This window comes from Salvelinus sp. IW2-2015, linkage group LG32, assembly GCF_002910315.2.
Source record: "Salvelinus sp. IW2-2015 linkage group LG32, ASM291031v2, whole genome shotgun sequence".
NCBI lineage: Eukaryota > Metazoa > Chordata > Actinopteri > Salmoniformes > Salmonidae > Salvelinus > Salvelinus sp. IW2-2015.
Genome location: NC_036871.1, coordinates 15896621 through 15914133, shown reverse-complemented (window position 1 = coordinate 15914133; position 17513 = coordinate 15896621). Strand labels below are relative to the sequence as shown.

Genomic DNA, 17513 nt, shown 5'->3' with positions numbered 1-17513 from the left:
CTAGTTTTTTCAACGCAACTCCACAATTTCTTGGTTAACAAACTATTAAGTTTTGGTAAGTCGGTCAGGACAACTACTTTGTGCATGACACAGTAATATTTCGAACAATTGTTTCCAGACAGTTATTTCACTGTATCACAAATTCCAGTGGGTCAGAAGTTTACATACACTAAAGTTGACTGTGGCCTTTAAATCAGCTTGGAAAATTCCAGAAAAATTATGTCATGGCTTTAGAAGCTTGCTAGATAGACTAATTGACACATATGATCAATTGGATGGTGTACTGTGGATGTATTTCAAGGCCCTACCTCAAATCAGTGCCTGTCTTTGGCTTGACATCAATGGAAAATCAAAAAGAAATCAGCAAGACCATGAAAATAAATTGCTGACCTCCACAAGTCTGGTCATCCTTGGGAGCCATTTCCAATGCTGTAGGTACCGCCTTCATCTGTACAAACAATAGTACGAGTATAAATACCACTGGGACCAAGCAGCGTCAATACACGCCAGGAGGAGACATGTTCTGTCTCTAGAGATGAACGTACTTTTTGTGCGAAAAAAGGTGAAAATCGAATCGCGAACAACAAAAAGCGAAGGGACCTTGTGAAGATCGCTGGAGGAAACAAGGTACACAAAGTATCTAATATCCACAGTAAAAGCGAGTCTATATCACAGTAAACCTGAAAGGCCGCTAGACTACGGTTTGCAACTGCACATGGGGACAAAGATCATACTTTTTGGACAAATGTCCTCTGGTCTGATGAAACAAAAATAGAACTGTTTGGCCATAATGACCATCATTATGTTTGGAGGAAAAAGGGGGAGGCTTGCCAGCCAAAGAACACCATCCCAACCGTGAAGCACGGGGGTGGCAGCATCATGTTGTGGGGGTGCTTTGCTGCAGGAGGGACTGGTGCACGTCACAAAATAGATGMCATCATGAGGAAGAAAAGKTAAGGTGTATGTACACTTCCGACTTCAACTGTAAGTAGAAGTTATGAATTGACTTATAATTGTCATATTAAATAATGTATAAGTCCTAAATACTTACAACAAGTTTCCTGTTCTTCCTGAACTCCACTATGTGGTTGTAGACTCTGATCTTCAGCCCTCTGAGTCGCAGACGGTTGTTGTTCTCTGTTTTATCTTCATCACTGTCCTCATCGCTGTGATCATGCTCGTCTTCACTGTTCTCCCTTCTCATGCTGTCTTTATGCTTGTCATCCTCATCACTGCTGTCAACATTACTACTGTCACCTTGGCTACTGTCACCTTGGCTACTGTCACCATGACTGTCATCACCATCCTGGTTGACGATCTCATTGATGGCCTCGATGTAGATGTCTGGCTGGTTCTTGGACAGGTCTGTGGTCTGGACCAGAACATAAGAGTTTGTGCCCTCAAAGTCATGCTTCATGTTGTTAAAGGTTCTGTACTCTGAGTCTCCATTGATAGAGCACTCACTGAAGCCTTGAACGCAGAAATAGAAACACGATTAATACCATAGAAACAACATGTGCATGAGGACATGGTGAGAAAACACATAGATAGGAATTATGATATAAAACAGTGAAGGTCGATGAGACTGAACTGTTGTGGATTTGGTCTTGAACATTGTTTTAGAACACAGGAGAACGTTAGGCCTTGACAGAGGTCTGTAAGGGACTGGCATTGCATGCAATTGAATGTCTGTTGAGTGTATGGGAGACAGTTCTTAAGAGAGTCAAGTTTCTGYGAAGTGTGGCCTACCTGTTGACTTGCAGAAATACAGTCCGGCTTCATTCTGAAGACAGATGGCATCCCCATCACACTCATATTCATTATCGCAGTCAATCTCCCCCACACCATCATCTTCAACACATTCACACTTCCGATGGCAGTGCTCAGTGTACCAGCTCTCTTTAAACTGAAATGAAAGTCCATCTTTAAAGTCATTACACTGCAGATTTCACACATGTAACTATGGGCACTGGGTCTACACCAAACATACTTCTAAAGCAGTTCTCATTGTGTGCTAGGTTACTTACGTGATGGCTGTTGCCATTGCTGTCCACACAGCCACACTGCTGGGTGGGTACACACACCCTCTGATTGAGCATAAAGCCGTCGTCACACACACAGCCCTGTACGCAGTGCTCATCAGAGTGGCAGTCGGGTGGGCCGTGGAGGTGCTTACAGGTGGGCTGGCAGTCAGAGATGCAGGGGGTGAAGTGGCTGTTCTTTGGGCACAATGGTGCTAGAGAGAAAAGTTTATTTCCAATAACGCAATATTCACCAATTCTTCACCAGAAATGATTGCTTATTATGGGTAAATTCATGTCTGTAAAATATTATTGTTCTCAGATTTTTCATTCATAGGTTTTAGATGTGTATGAAAATGTACACAAATAATTGGGGCAAAGTGCTATATATCCATTTGCTTTGCTGGAATGGAATGTTCGTATCCTGTATTTTTGACTGACGTGGTTCTCACCTAGCTATCGTAAGATTTACTATTTACTGTAATTCACTCTGGGTAAGAGCATCTGCTATATTACTAAAATGTAAATGTTTTACATACAGATCTCATATTACTGTTTTAAATATGTTTTTAAAAACATTGAATATCGATGTCACAAATGTATCATTTGTACATTTCATTTWAAAAAATGTAGTCATTTGTTACATTTCACTGTGTAAAACCTAGCAGTACTACTTATTCTCTGAGAGCGAGGCGGATATGTATAGCATTTAGCAAAAAAGCATGATTATTTGTCTCTCTGAAATGAAACCAAATGATAGATTTGAAACAAATTCATGCCATGCCATGATTAGATAGTTCAAAAACACACCAATCTCTTTCATATTTTTTTTTTAACAATAAAAGCTAATTTACAAATATTTCTGAAAATGGATATATAAGGTTTGGAATAAAACTCTTCAAATATAAGGTTGAGTGTATAGAATATGTAGCACACTGACTGCAAGAATAAGTACAGATTACATTTTCTTTGTACTTAGTGTCTTTCCATTTGTAAAATACCGATTGTATAACACTTGTGTTAGAGGAGGGGTCTGTAATGAATGAATATTGTAACTTTGTGTTATCAAGGGCACGTAAAGACTTACTTGGTCTTGCTGTGGTGGGCGGTTGTGGTCTTTAGTTTGTCGGTCTTGGGGTTGTGGTGCTTTCAGTTGTTGGTCTTGGGGGTTTGTGGTCTTTCAGTTGTCGTCTTGGGGTTGTGGGCTTTCAGTTGTTGGTCTTGGGGTTGTGGTCTTTCAGTTGTCGGTCTTGGGGTTGTTGGTCTTTCAGTTGTCGGTCTTGGGGGTTGGTGGTCTTTCAGTTGTCGGTCTTGGGGGTTGGCTTAGTTTGCGTCCTTGGGGTTGTGGTCTTTCAGTTGTTCGGTCTTGGGGGTTTGTGGTCTTCAGTTGTCGGTCTTGGGGGTTGTGGTCTTTCCAGTTGTCGGTCTTGGGGTTGTGGTCTTTCAGTTTGTGGTCTTGGGGGTTGTGGTCTTTCAGTTGTCGGTCTTTGGGGGTTGTGGTCTTTGCAGTTGGTCGGTCTTGGGGGTTGTGGTCTTTCAGTTTGTCGGTCTTGGGGGTTGTGGTCTTGCAGTTGTCGTCTTGGGGTTGTGGTCTTTCAGTTGGTCGGTCTTGGGGGTTGTGGTCTTTCAGTTGTCGGTTTGGGGGTTGTGGTCTTCAGTTGTCGGTCTTGGGGGGTTGTGGTCTTTCAGTTGTCGGTCTTGGGGGTTGTGGTCTTGCAGTTGTCGGTCTTGGGGTTGTGGTCTTTCAGTTGTCGGTCTTGGGGGTTGTGGTCTTGCAGTTGTCGGTCTTGGGGGTTGTGGTCTTGCAGTTGTCGGTCTTGGGGGTTGTGGTCTTGCAGTTGTCGGTCTTGGGGGTTGTGGTCTTTCAGTTGTCGGTCTTGGGGGTTGTGGTCTTTCAGTTGTCGGTCTTGGGGGTTTTGTGGTCTTTCAGTTGTCGGTCTTGGGGTTGTGGTCTTTCAGTTTGGTCGTCTGGGGTTGTGGTCTTTCAGTTGTCGGTCTTGGGGGTTGTGGTCTTTCAGTTGTCGTCTTGGGGGTTGTGGCTTGCAGTTGTCGGTCTTGGGGTTGTGGTCTTTCAGTTGTCGGTCTTTGGGGGTTGTGGTCTTTCAGTTGTCGGTCTTGGGTGGTGTGGGCTTGGCAGTTGTCGGTCTTGGGGGTTGTGGTCTTTTCAGTTGTCGGTCTTGGGGTTGTGGTCTTTCAGTTGTCGGTCTTGGGGTTGTGGTCTTTCCAGTTGTCGGTCCTTGGGGTGGTGGTCTTTCAGTTGTCGGTCTTGGTGGACTTGGTATTTCAGTTGTGGGTGGTGCTGGTGTTTCTGGTCTCATAGTTGTTGGTGGTTGTGGCCTAGCAGTAGTTGAGGGTTTAGATGTCATGGTTGAGTTGGTTGGAGCTGGTGTTGGTACAATGGTAGACTTGTCTGCTGGCACAGGTTTCTCGGTTGGTGTTGTTGGCTTAATCAGATCTAGGAGTTAAAAGAAAATCAACATTATAACAATTACCCCAAATGTGGTTGTGTTGTTCACCAGTATGGACTGTGGAGGGAGTGACCCTTACCTTCACAGTGTCCACGATGCAGAGAAACATCATCTATAGCCACATCAGATTGATCAGTGGTGCCTCTTCGGCCCTCGAAGATGATCTGAGATCAAAGTAATAGCCAGGGAGAAACATTTATAACAGAGGATATAGAGCAAAAAGGTACCGTAAGCACGTTTTGTCAAAGGGACCTTTCTGGATGAATAATGGTACACATGTCCGAGTCCAAACTCGTCTGACATTTTAAGATTACAACACAGGGATAATGGTGCGGTGAGGAATATCCACACCTCACATTCCAGTCRACCCTATTCACCTTGTTGCTTAAAGGACCAGTGAAGTCAACATTGTGTCTTGCCTGTATTTTGTAACATATTGCACAACAGATGATGAAATGAATACTATAAAAGTGTGAAAGAATTTGATCAGTGTTTTTTCCTGATAGTTGCTGGTTGAAAATACAATCTACAGGACCTTCTAATCAGCAGGTTTGCATGGGCAGGAGTTTCGGCTTTCCACACTGACATCACCATGCGGTAAATTGGATAATATTATTTGGTTTATTCGGATCCCCATTAGCTTTTGCCGAAGCAGCAGCTATTCTTCCTGGGGTCCACCAAAAAACATAAACACGACAAGTAACAAAACACTGTACACAAGAACAGTCACACTAATATAAAATACAACAATATACAAACAATACTGCTAAAGAATAATGTGTGTAAATTGATTGTGTTAGAGTGTGATAGTGTGTCTATGGGTGCGTGTGTTGGTGTGTGTCATTTCACGGTCCCTATTGTGCCATGAGATGTTGTTTTATCCATTTCTTGAAGGTCATTTTGCTGACTGCTCGCGTTATTGGAGATGGAAGGGAGTTCCATGTGATCATGGCTCTGTATAATAAATCAAATCAAATTTTATTTTTCACATACACATGGTTAGCAGATGTTAATGCGATTGTAGCGAAATGCTTGTGCTTCTAGTTCCGACAATGCAGTAATAACCAATGAATAATCTAACCTAACAATTTCACAACAACTACCTTATACACTCAAGTGTAAAGGAATGAAATAATATGTACATAAAAATATATGAATGAGTGATGGTACAGAACGGCATAGGCAAGATGCAGTAGATGGTATCGAGTACAGCATATACATATGAGATGAGTAATGTCGGGTATATAAACATATAAAAGTGGCATTGTTTAAAGTGGCTACATCAATTCTTCCATTATTAAAGTGGCTGGAGTTGAGTCAGTATGTTGGCAGCAGCCACTCAATGTTAGTGGTGGCATTTAACAGTCTGATGGCCTTGAGATAGAAGCTGTTTTTCAGTCTCTCGGTCCCAGCTTTGATGCACCTGTACTGACCTCGCCTTCTGGATGATAGCGGGGTGAACAGGCAGTGGCTCGGGTGGTTGTTGTCCTTGATGATCTTTATGGCCATCCTGTGACATCGGGTGGTGTAGGTGTCCTGGAGGGCAGGTAGTTTTCCCCTGGTGATGCGTTGTGCAGACCTCACTACCCTCTGGAGAGCCTTACGGTTGTGGGCGGAGCAGTTGCCGTACCAGGCGGTGATACAGCCTGACAGGATGCTCTCGATTGTGCATCTGTAAAAGTTTGTGAGTGCTTTTGGTGACAAGTCAAATTTCTTCAGCCTCCTGAGGTTGAAGAGGCGCTGCTGCGCCTTCTTCACCACGCTGTCTGTGTGGGTAGACCAATTCAGGTGGTCCGTGATGTGTTCGCCGAGGAACTTAAAACTTACTACCGTCTCCACTACTGTCCCGTCAATGTGGATAGGGGGTTGCTCCCTCTGCCATTTCCTGAAGTCCACGATCATCTCCTTTGTTTTGTTGACGTTGAGTGTGAGGTTATTTTCCTGACACCACACTCCAAGGGCCCTCACCTCCTCCCTGTAGGCCGTCTCTTCGTTATTGGTTATCAAGCCTACCACTGTAGTGTCGTCTGCAAACTTGATGATTGAGTTGGAGGTGTGCATGGCCACGCAGTCGTGGGTGAACAGGGAGTACAGGAGAGGGCTCAGAACGCACCCTTGTGGGGCCCCAGTGTTGAGGATCAGCGGGGTGGAGATGTTGTTACCTACCCTCACCACCTGGGGGCGGCCCGTCAGGAAGTCGAACCTGCAGTGAAGGACAGTCCGCAGGTTTTGGTAGCGGGCCGTGTCAGTTGGACTGTATTGTCCTCAAAGCGAGCAAAGAAGTTGTTTAGTCTGTCTGGGAGCAAGACATCCTGGTCCGCGACGGGACTGGTTTCTTTTTGTAATCCGTGATTGACTGTAGACCCTGCCACATACCTCTCATGTCTGAGCCGTTGAATTGCGACTCTACTTTGTCTCTATACTGACACTTAGCTTGTTTGATTGCCTTGCGGAGGGAATAGCTACACTGTTTGTATTCGGTCATGTTTCCGGTCACCTTGCCCTGATTAAAAGCAGTGGTTCGTGCTTTCAGTTTTGCGCGAATGCTGCCATCAATCCACGGTTTCTGGTTTGGGAATGTTTTAATAGTTGCTGTGGGTACGACATCGCCGATGCACTTGCTAATAGACTCGCTCACCAAATCAGCGTATTCGTCAATGTTGTTGTTTGATGCAATGCGGAACATATCCCAGTCCACGTGATCGAAGCAATCTTGAAGCGTGGAATCAGATTGATCGGACCAGCGTTGAACAGACCTGAGCGTGGGAGCTTCCTGTTTTAGTTTCTGTCAATAGGCTGGAAGCAACAAAATGGAGTCGTGGTCAGCTTTTCCGAAAGGAGGGCGGGGGAGGGCCTTATATACGTCGTGGAAGTTAGAATAACAATGATCCAGGGTTTTACCAGCCCTGGTTGCACAATCGATATGCTGATAGAATTTYGGGAGTCTTGTTTTCAGATTAGCCTTGTTAAAATCCCCAGCTACAATGAATGTAGCCTCGGGATCTGTGGTTTCCAGTTTACATAGAGTCAAATGCAGTTCGTTCAGGGCCATCGATGTGTCTGCTTGGGGGGGAATATATACGGCTGTGATTATAATCAAAGATAATGCTCTTGGTAGATAATCTGGTCGACATTTGATTGTGAGGAATTCTAAYTCAGGTGAACAGAAGGACTTGGGTTCCTGTATGTTGTTATGATCACACCACGTCTCGTTAATCATAAGGCATACCCCCCCGCCCTTCTTCTTACCAGAAAGATGCTTGTTTCTGTCGGTGCGATGCGTGAAGAAACCAGCTGGCTGTACCGACTCCGATAGCGTGTCTCGAGTGAGCCATGTTTCCGTGAAGCAAAGAYCGTTACAGTCTCTTTTTTTTCTCTGTAATGCTACTCTTGCTCGGATTTCAATATGCTCGGGAGCGGTGCGCGATGTGCCCGTCTCCGGAGCCTGACCAGAAGACTGCTTCGTCTGCCCCTTTTACGGCGTCGTTGTTTTGGTTCGCCGGCTGGGATCCGATCCATTGMCCTGGGTGGTGGACAAAACAGAGGATCCGCTTCGGGAAAGTCATWTTCCTGGTCGTAATGTTGGTGAGTTGACGTTGCTCTTATATCCAATAGTTCCTCCCGACTGTATTTAATAAAACCTAAGATTACCTGGGGTACCAATGTAAGAAATACCACGTAAAAAAACTAAATACTGCATAGTTTCCTAGGAACGAGGCGCGAGGCGGCCATCTCTGTCGGCGCGGGAAGTCTCTGTGCATTGCTGTGAATTTGTTTTGGACTATGGGACTGTGAAGAGACCCCCTGTTGGCATGTCTTGTGGGGTATGCATGGGTGTCTGAGCTGAGTTATTTGATTGTGCAGACACCCTTGAACTTTCATCACAATACTATTTCTCATAAAAACTGGAAGAGAAGCAGTTAATCTCTCATCAACACTCAACCAGGATAGACGCATGCATGTTCTTGATGTTTTTGTGTATAAAACACAGAACATGTTTTTATAACAGACATAGCCCTCCCCATCTTCACAACAACTTTTTCAATATGACTTGAACATGATAATTGACCATCCAATGTTATACCTAAGAGTTTATCTTCCTCAACTTCCTCAATGGTCACACCCTTTATGCACAACTCCAGTTGAGGTTTAGGTAATAAAGAATGTTTTGGACCAAATACAATGCCTTTAGTTTAAGACCAGTTTATTATTAATCGCCCATTATGATACTGACTGTAACTCCTTATTTAGAGTTTCAGTGTACTCACTGGCTTTGGGTGCTGACATATAGAGTGTGGAATCATCCACATACATAGTCATTTTAGCATTGTGTAAGACCAGTGGCAAATCATTTGTAAAAATAGAGAAGGTTAACGGCCCAGGGCAACTGCCCTGAGGGACACCACACTGTACCTATCTGATGTTAGAGAAGATTTAATTGAAGAACACTRTCTGGTTTCTATTGGATAAATAACTCTCCAACCACGTGATGGCATGTGATGTAAAACCATTGCAAGTTATTTTTTTCAATAGGAATTTATGATCAATAAGATTAAAGGGTGCACTCAAATCTAACAATACAGTTCCAACTATCATCTTATTATCCATTTATTATCCATTTATTTTAACCAATGTATTTTGTCAAACACAATTCTTTCCATCAGTTTACTAGAACAGGCAGCAAACTGGTTGGGTGGCTGTTAAAGCAAGTAATGGGTGCTTTACTATTTTTAGGTAGAGGAAGATATAGCAAATAGGTGTGGCAATTCAGTCTGCTACCATACTCAATAGTTTCCTATCAAGGTTGTCTATTCCTGGTGGCTTATCATTATTGATGGATAATAATAGTTTTTCCACCTCTCCCACACTAAGTTGACCAAATTGACCACCTCTTTTGCATAATTTCTTTGTAGCATACCCTTTTTCAATTCATCATCAATCCAGGGTGCTCTTACCAGTTTTCACAGTACATTTCTTAACAGGTGCATTCTTGCATTCATTATTTTACAAATACTTCCAGTGCTGCATCTGCATTCACTTCCTCACACACATCAGACGAACATACATTTTGTACATCTTCAACAAAAGAGTCCTGAGAAAACATTTTTGTGTGATCTCTTATGAATTACTTCAGGACCAACCTTTGGCACTTAGGCTATTCTTGTTATTGCCACAATGTTATGTTCACTACAGCCAATGGGAACTGATATTTATTTATTCAGGGCGTGACATTTAGAGCAAAGCTCTGCAGTATTAGTGAAGATATGATCAATACCAGTGGATGTCACAGATCCAACACTAATGCACTCTAATTGGTTGAGTGATAACCTGGGTCATATTACAGACATTAGTCACAGTTAAAAGCTTACTCTTGAGAGGACAGCTAGTTGCTAACCAGTCAATGGTCAGGTCACCCAGAAAACAGACATCTCTATTAACATCACACACACACTATCAAGTATTGCACAGATATTACCCAAATTCTGACTGTTAGCACTTGGTGGCCTTTAGCAGCACCCCGAAAGAAGAGGCTTTAGATGAGGCACGTGAACCTGCAACCACCACTTCTACAACATTTGCCATGAGATCCTCATAAGCTTTACAGGAATATGMCTCTGAACATACACAGCAACATCTATGCCAGCTGCTTCACCAACCATCAGCTCTTCAGAATTTAGGGTTTGGCAATATCCTGGGACAGATATTACCGGTCCCAGCAAGTGATCCAAATTATACAGGAAGGCTTTTCTTTTTTAAGGAAACACTTTTTCGGAAACTTTCAAAACAACAAACCCGAGCTCTCTCTCGTTCCGCGTTCATCATGCGTCATGCTCTGATGACGTGGGACCAATAACAAAGAGAGTTCCAAACATCTCTGCCAATAACAGCGAGTTTTCAGTTTTCCCCTCTCCACTCAGACCACTCCCAGTCAGTCCTAGCAAAATTCTAGCTTGAGGCATATTTTTTTCCTAAAAAGCTATTTTTCCAATATGAATGGAAATCTGTTACAGTAAGGTACTTCATTGTTACCCAGAAATTATTTAATATTGATATAAAAATGGCTAAACCAAGACCAATGTCACATAACTCACTCACCTGGAAAGGTCCAGTGGTCCTGAGATCCACCTGGGCTAGTTGCCAGCTGTCTCCCTGGTTGTTCCTCTTCCACCATACCATGTCGGCGCTGCGGTCCTGGAGTATGTAGACGTGCAGGCCCATGGTTTTCGCTGAACCGGACATGTGGTACCAGAACTGCAGACACTGAAGACCGGGGTCAGAACACTCAGAGCTGAGGAGGCGAGCCGTGTCTCCGTTAGACACATTGTTGGCTTCGATGTACAAGTAGTGACCGCCATCTTATAGGCAAGAATAGATTAGATAAGATTAGAGATAGGGTCACAGATTCAATTCCTTTAGATAGCAGTAGGTTTTATTAGGGGTTCTTTCTGGAGTTCAAACAGCAATGGGACAGGTTAGATTGTTTATGTAAGGATGTAGGTCTTGCAATACAGCCATTGAAGTTAATGGAGCAGAAAGAATAGTACAGGGTAAATCCTTCAATCCAATTTTGACTTTCCGGTTTGTTGTTTGAGCATTAGAGTTTTTGCAACCATTCAGACAAGGCATTTTGATGTCCAACAATGACAACAATTACCATATTTTGTTGTTCAGTTTGGGGTAAAAGTCCTAAGAACACCTACCTCCTTTAGTGTGGTCAGCTGATGGCCCAGTCATCGCAGTGGGGGTGGAGCCACTGTGCCTTGTCCAATCAAAAGAATCCGTCATCAGCTGGGTAAAACTGCAGAGGTCCTCCTCAAAAGTGCAATCGAAGTTGCACACTGTGCAGGGAACATGGGAAACATTTGTAAAAGTCAATATGAGTCCAACATTTTAACAGGTTATTCTGAAGTACCTTAGAGATTTTTTTATTTCCATAAGAAAATGAGTCTATAGATGTAATATACCTGGGTGTGGGACAAATGATCCTTCTTCAACTGGGGGAGGAACTGAAGGTCCACCAACAACACCTGTTGAGGAACCTGCCAGAGGAAGCAGGGAATGACATTGGTCATAAAGGGTAAATGTTTCCTCATCTGACATCCAGTGTTTAGATGTACAGTAGCATGCGTCCCTATGATAGTTACAAAGTTCACCTGAACATGATCCATAATGGATGGAGACGTCGTCAAATGCCACGTCAGACTGATCGTCAGAGCCTCGGATTCCCTCGATGATGATCTGAAACAGAGACATTTTGTGTTGGGTGAAAATGTGGAATACCACAATCATTTCACACTATTTAACCCTCTAAAAACCTCTGATACCTTCTCCTACCTGGAATGACCCATCGGTATTGATATCCACTTTTGCAAGATYCCATGTGGAGCCCTGGTTATTGGCTTTGGACCACAGTTTCCTGTGTTTGTTGCGCTCGTCAAGCTGGTACACATTGAGAATCATGGCCTTAGCCTGTCCGTACATGTGGTACCAGAAGCGCAGGCAGTATTTTGTCGCCCCTTTTTGGCACTTAGGGCTTATCATACGGGCAGAGTCTCCGTGGTAAACACCGTCACCCTCAATGTACATGTAGGAGCCACCTGATCAACAAACATACACAGACACTCTTTAACATCACGACTCCCAGCATATTAGCTCTGAAATGGCTAGCCTCTATGATGTCTATGGTGTTCACTATGTAGATAGGTATTTATATATCACTGTCTGTACAAGTCGATAGGCTACAACCATGTATTGTCTCATTCATTGAAATCTCAGAAACAGTGGATGATGCACATTTGGTAATTTCAGATTTTTTGGGGGCACAACCATGTAACCTCTCACCTCCTGTGGTATGGTCCTGGGTTGGCCCTGTGAGGTCAGACGGGGTTGGGCCTCTCTGTCTTCTCCAATCAAAACTGTCCTGAACAATTTGCTCCCACCCACACTCGCTGTTGTCAAAGTTGCAGTCTAGAGGACAAACTGTAGGATGCCATAGAAAACTCAGTCACCAAATGAACCAGCTGGTATCAAAGGAATGGAAATGCTGCCATTGGAAAATCATGTGGTCAACGTTCTTACATGTATTGTCAGGTGTAGTAACTGGTGGTTTTGTGGGAGGGCCAGGTAGGCTATCTGCAATTATAAGACAGACAGCAGGATTTTTCACAGGAACACATCGGACAAGCCTCAGGTGGATGGTAAGAAGGGGAAAGTAAGAGAAGGAGGGAGGAGGGGAGGAAAAAGAGGGCAGGAATAAGGGATGCAAGAGTGGAAGGAAAAGAAGAATGGAGGAAGGAATGAAGGATCCAAGTTGAAGACTACAGCAAAAACCAAAGTGTTTGATGATGGATGGGGTGAGCCAACCACCATYCAATCATAGTACGGTGTTCAGCAGCAGCAGCATGCATTTACGAAAACAATCATACCATACCACACTCACCACAGGCGGTGTCATTAAACCAGGGGGGCAAGGTAACACTGGCCACCTGACAGGCGGTCACGTAGGACTTCAGGGAGTAGCATGTCACATGCATGTCCCCGCCGGAGGCACAGTGGTCAGACATACAGCTAACTATGTAGGACGTGGGGTGGACAAATGGGTGGCAGGGCTTGAAAGTGTCACGCAGCAGCTTGGAACACTCCTGGTGGCCCTGGTTGTCCAAATGGGAGTCACATGGTTGGGGGGCAGGTGGGGAAGCAACACAGCTAGAGAAGAGGAGAACGGAGAGGAGATCAATGGTGTTATGTATTGGATGTATTGATGTATTCAAAGATTAGTGTTGATGATACAATGACAGTTCTGCATTTTTCAGTTGACGGCTGGATACACTCATCCACTACAAACATAACGGTAACATAATGTACTGTACAGTATGTTACCGTTATGGTTCAAAACATCCAACCCACTCACCGATCGTCCTCCGGACTCTTCACTCTCCAGCTGTTGGCGAACGTGACCTCATTGGTCTCGGGTTTGGTGCCGTTTGGGGTCAGGAAGTCATCCCCCTGGTCGTTGGAGTAGGTACCACAGAGGCCGCACATCTCACCCTTGTAGCGCTCGTCCAGCTGCAGGAAGAGCCTGTGATGATCGTCCAGCAGCATCTGGAGGCCAAAGGTCGTCTCCATGACAGTGTATTGCTTCTTCTTGTACAGCTTCACCTCGCCGTACGGGCCGTTTACTGCAATAGGAAGACTCTGCCAAACATGGTTCACCTGCAGTGGAGAGTAGGGAAGGGTAGGGCAGAGTAAGGTAGAGTGGAGCCAAGTAAAATAGATGAAAGTAGAATTAAATATAATTTTTGTGTGGAATAGAGTATGTCTCCTCTGTCTCATTGGACAAATTGTAGAAACTAAACTACACTGAACAGTTGCAAATACAAATAAAAACATATAAGGGATAGACATAGTTAGATTCTCTAATAGATTCTCTAATTCTCTACATAGTTCCTTTGAACTGTTGTACCAAAGCAATACAGGGAAGTGGGGAGGCGGTTAATAGGAGGGCAAGGTCCAGTGGGTCAGCAATGCATGTTAATGTCACAAGTAAATAATAGGTAGAATCTACCGCACACCCAGAGCTGATTAGTGAAGGTTCTGAAGGCAAAAGGCAAAACTGGCAAAATAGGAAAAAGTCTCTGCACAAGTAAAGAAAGATTATTTCAAAATGTCGTAGTTTTCGTTCTTACAGTGGCGCTGTAGTTATCAATCTTCAAATGCAGACCCTTGGTCTCCAGAACCACTGCGGCCAGCTTAGCACTGCTCTCGCTCCCCGGGTTCCAGTTCTGGCCCGTCACCGAGAACTGGACGGGTGTGTGTCCGCCGCACGTCTTGGCCAGGGTGTAGCTGCAGCCCCCCTGGAAGGTGTATGCCTTGCCGTCAAAGGTGATGTAGTGGGGGTCTCCGTAGACGCGGCAGATGGCTGGGCTGGAGAGGAAGCAACCCTTGACCCCCTCTTTGACCTTGCACACCTCGTCGTCCGCGCAGGAGGAAGCAGAACACTGGAGTCTGTCCCCGCCCATACACTGGCACACACGATCACACTCACCGTCCATGAACGTCGCGCCTTTCTGGAAAAGGGTGAAGAAAAGAGATGTGTGTGTGTTTTTCTTAATGTCTGTCTGTGTTGATATTTTGCTATCAACCTAAATCTATTCCTTACCTCATAGTGCACTCCATTCATCCAGCAGCCACAGTCCTCTGCAGAGACACACCTCCCCCCACTGAGCTTGAAGCCGGGGTTGCACTCACACCTTTCCTCACAGCTTCCACACGCCCTTTGGGTGTCCATGATGGAGCAGGCCTCAGGGCAGCCCTCGGCACAGGCGTTGTAATGGCTGTTCGCTCCACACTCCAGGGCTGGGGAGGGAAAGAAAAGGCAGAGCATTTAGTAAAATGTCTAGAAGGCTATCACCATCATCAAGTTGTTTCCAACTTCAATAATTAATTACAGCAGGAAGGTTAGTAATCAAAAGAGGAAACCATAAAACAACTTACGACACATAGTCGAGTTCCTCCAGGCAGGTACGGGCCCCCCGGCCTTGAGGCACATATCAGCATAGGACTGCAGGGCCTCACACAGCACCTCTAGGCCACCACCTGCTCCACACATCCCCGCCACACAGCTCCGGAAGTAGCTCTCGGCTCCCAGGACAGACTGACATTCTACGAAGGGCCCGTGCCTGGAGACCAGGGACCCACAGTTGGGCTCGCTAGCGTACTCTGCCTCCTCCATAGGGGGACACTCATGGGGGACAACGGTCGACTGACAGGCCTTCTGGCTCTGCCAGCTCTGGCCGAATGTGGCAGCGGTTGAAGCCTCAGAACCGTCAGCCGTGTGGTAATCATCGTCTCTCAGGTGGTTGAAGTTCCCGCACATGCCGCAGACTTTACCGGAATACGACGCGGGGACGGTGATATGGACGGCACAGGAGTCATCATAGGATACAAAAAGGTTGAAGTTAGTCTCCAGGACGACGGAAGCCGCATTGCCTCGGATGTTGATGGTGCCACCGTTGAGGCTCAGTGGGAGTTTCTTCCAAATGCCGTTGACCTGAAAACATGATAAAGATTGATTTACTTGAAAGACTGGTCTTTCTTTGCCGTTCTTACAGTAGCATGTAGTAAATATTMACTGGATCAATGTGTTCGATACTTTGGAATAGGGGACAAAATACTAACCCTCTTATGTCCCATAGTTTCATATTCTTGTACATCATTGCATAACCAACTCTGAACTTTGTTGTACTGTAGTAAATACTTTTTCAGTTGATCAGTTCATGGCAGATACAGTATATGAACTTTTAGACCCAGCGAATAACTAAGTTCAGCACTATTATGCAGTGAATTTACAATGACTCAATTACAAATAGCACATTTTCCTGATCTAGATACTTTACCTAACATCAATGTGGTCAGTTGGAATGTGAAAGGCCTAAATCATATGTGAAAGTGATTAGAACCAATAAACRATTATAACCCATTGTATGGTGAATAAACTTTATAATAACAACCTATATTGTACTCACCATGACCCGGTGGTTCTGTCTCTTGTGCAGGGAGACCCTGAGGTTCTCCACCTCCACATTGACCTGCAGAACAGGAGATACAGAGGAGTTCCCTCGCTGCTCATTCTTCACCTCCACACTGAAGTGGGACAGGGGGATCTCAGAGGATGAGCACAGCTGGGCCAGGACGTAGGTACAGGGGACAACGAAGCGGAAGTTGGCCCAGTCAAAGGTGCTGTAGTGGAAGTCGCTGTAGACAGTGCAGGTCCCTGAGAGAGAGCGAGAGAGAGAACAAGAGAGAATAGTCAATTAAAGTCGTCATTTAAAAAAAAACTATTCTGTGTTTAGGTCTTTAATAAAGGTGAGTTTTTGTCCAAAGTTAATGTAGCAATTGGGGGTGTGAATGACACTGGACTTAACAAAAACCAGACAAAGGTGTAGCCTATAAGTCAGACTGATGAATAGGTTGCTAGTTCTACTGACAAATCCCACTTCTCCTTCAGCAATCATTGTGTTGTTTGAGAAAAGAAAAAGGAAAACAATGCTTAGCATTATTGGTATTTGATACTGTTTCATACCTGCATCTCTCARTGTAACTGATGATCTGTCACCCTCAACACTGAAAGAAGACATTAGGATCAAATCAAAACAGTGGGAGAGAAATTGATATCAAAGTAAAACACTTTATTGTTAGCCTACACATCAACATATCGACATCGTAATCTCTATGCCATGGTGCATCCGACAACAAGTTGCAAACTAAAGTTCAGCATTTGTATTATTTATACTAATGTTGACATGATAATAATTAAGACAGTAAATCATACAATTGTAAGAGTAAGACACAGCCATAGAGAGAGAGTAACTAAGAGTATGTTAGATGCTAAACAATAGACCAACAGTATGACAGTGAGACTCACCTTCCGTAAGTCCCGTCCTGTAGCAGAGAGAGGAGGGCTGCTGTAGCCAGCAACCCAATGTAGGTGCCTCCAAGCATGGGTGTTCTTCTAGCTGTGTTCCCTTATGGAGGCTAAGATAGAATACTCTTTACACTCACTATATAGAGAGAGTGGGGAGTACTGGAGTCTCACTGATTCTGACTAGGGAGGGGAAAGCGTGCAGACTTTTATAAGGGTCCTGGTGGCCCAGAGCAGTGGGCAGGGAAAGGGGGAGGGGCAAACAGGAAAGGGAGGGGCCAAGTGTATGGCGTCAAAAAGACATCGAGTTGACAACCTTGATTAAGACATAGTTACTGTAAAGGGTGTCAGCACCCAGTAACAAGATTAATGATTTAATTAAAGATAGCTGATCAATCAAAGCAGTTTTATTATGAGGAAACCAGACTGTTTTTCACTACTTAGGAGCTAGCTAGACCCATCTAAGAATCATAAGGTAAAGGAACAGACAATGCATGTTCTGTATTGAACTTGGTATCACTGCATAACACTTCCTCCTTGGTTAAAAATTGATTCTGTTATTCAGTTACAACACAGGGTGGAAATCGGGGGAATCCAGGTTCA

The 17513-nt window shown here is 44.4% G+C and overlaps 1 protein-coding gene across 1 annotated transcript in view; it reads right to left on the bottom strand.

Annotated features, from left to right (window-relative positions):
• The window catches only part of LOC111957304 (zonadhesin-like), a 27143-nt gene extending 10052 nt beyond the window's left edge, over positions 1-17091 (bottom strand). Inside the window, 21 exon segments of the mRNA XM_023978113.2 lie at positions 1052-1470; positions 1750-1906; positions 2028-2236; positions 3109-3159; positions 4264-4476; positions 4569-4653; positions 10586-10845; positions 11191-11328; positions 11455-11529; positions 11644-11728; positions 11825-12087; positions 12332-12469; positions 12569-12622; positions 12930-13195; positions 13401-13702; positions 14176-14556; positions 14649-14845; positions 14984-15539; positions 16015-16262; positions 16572-16612; positions 16914-17091. Of these exon segments, the coding sequence (XP_023833881.1) occupies positions 1052-1470; positions 1750-1906; positions 2028-2236; positions 3109-3159; positions 4264-4476; positions 4569-4653; positions 10586-10845; positions 11191-11328; positions 11455-11529; positions 11644-11728; positions 11825-12087; positions 12332-12469; positions 12569-12622; positions 12930-13195; positions 13401-13702; positions 14176-14556; positions 14649-14845; positions 14984-15539; positions 16015-16262; positions 16572-16612; positions 16914-16990 (4215 nt within the window). The 5' untranslated portion in view covers positions 16991-17091.
• Positions 17092-17513: the final 422 nt, after the last annotated feature.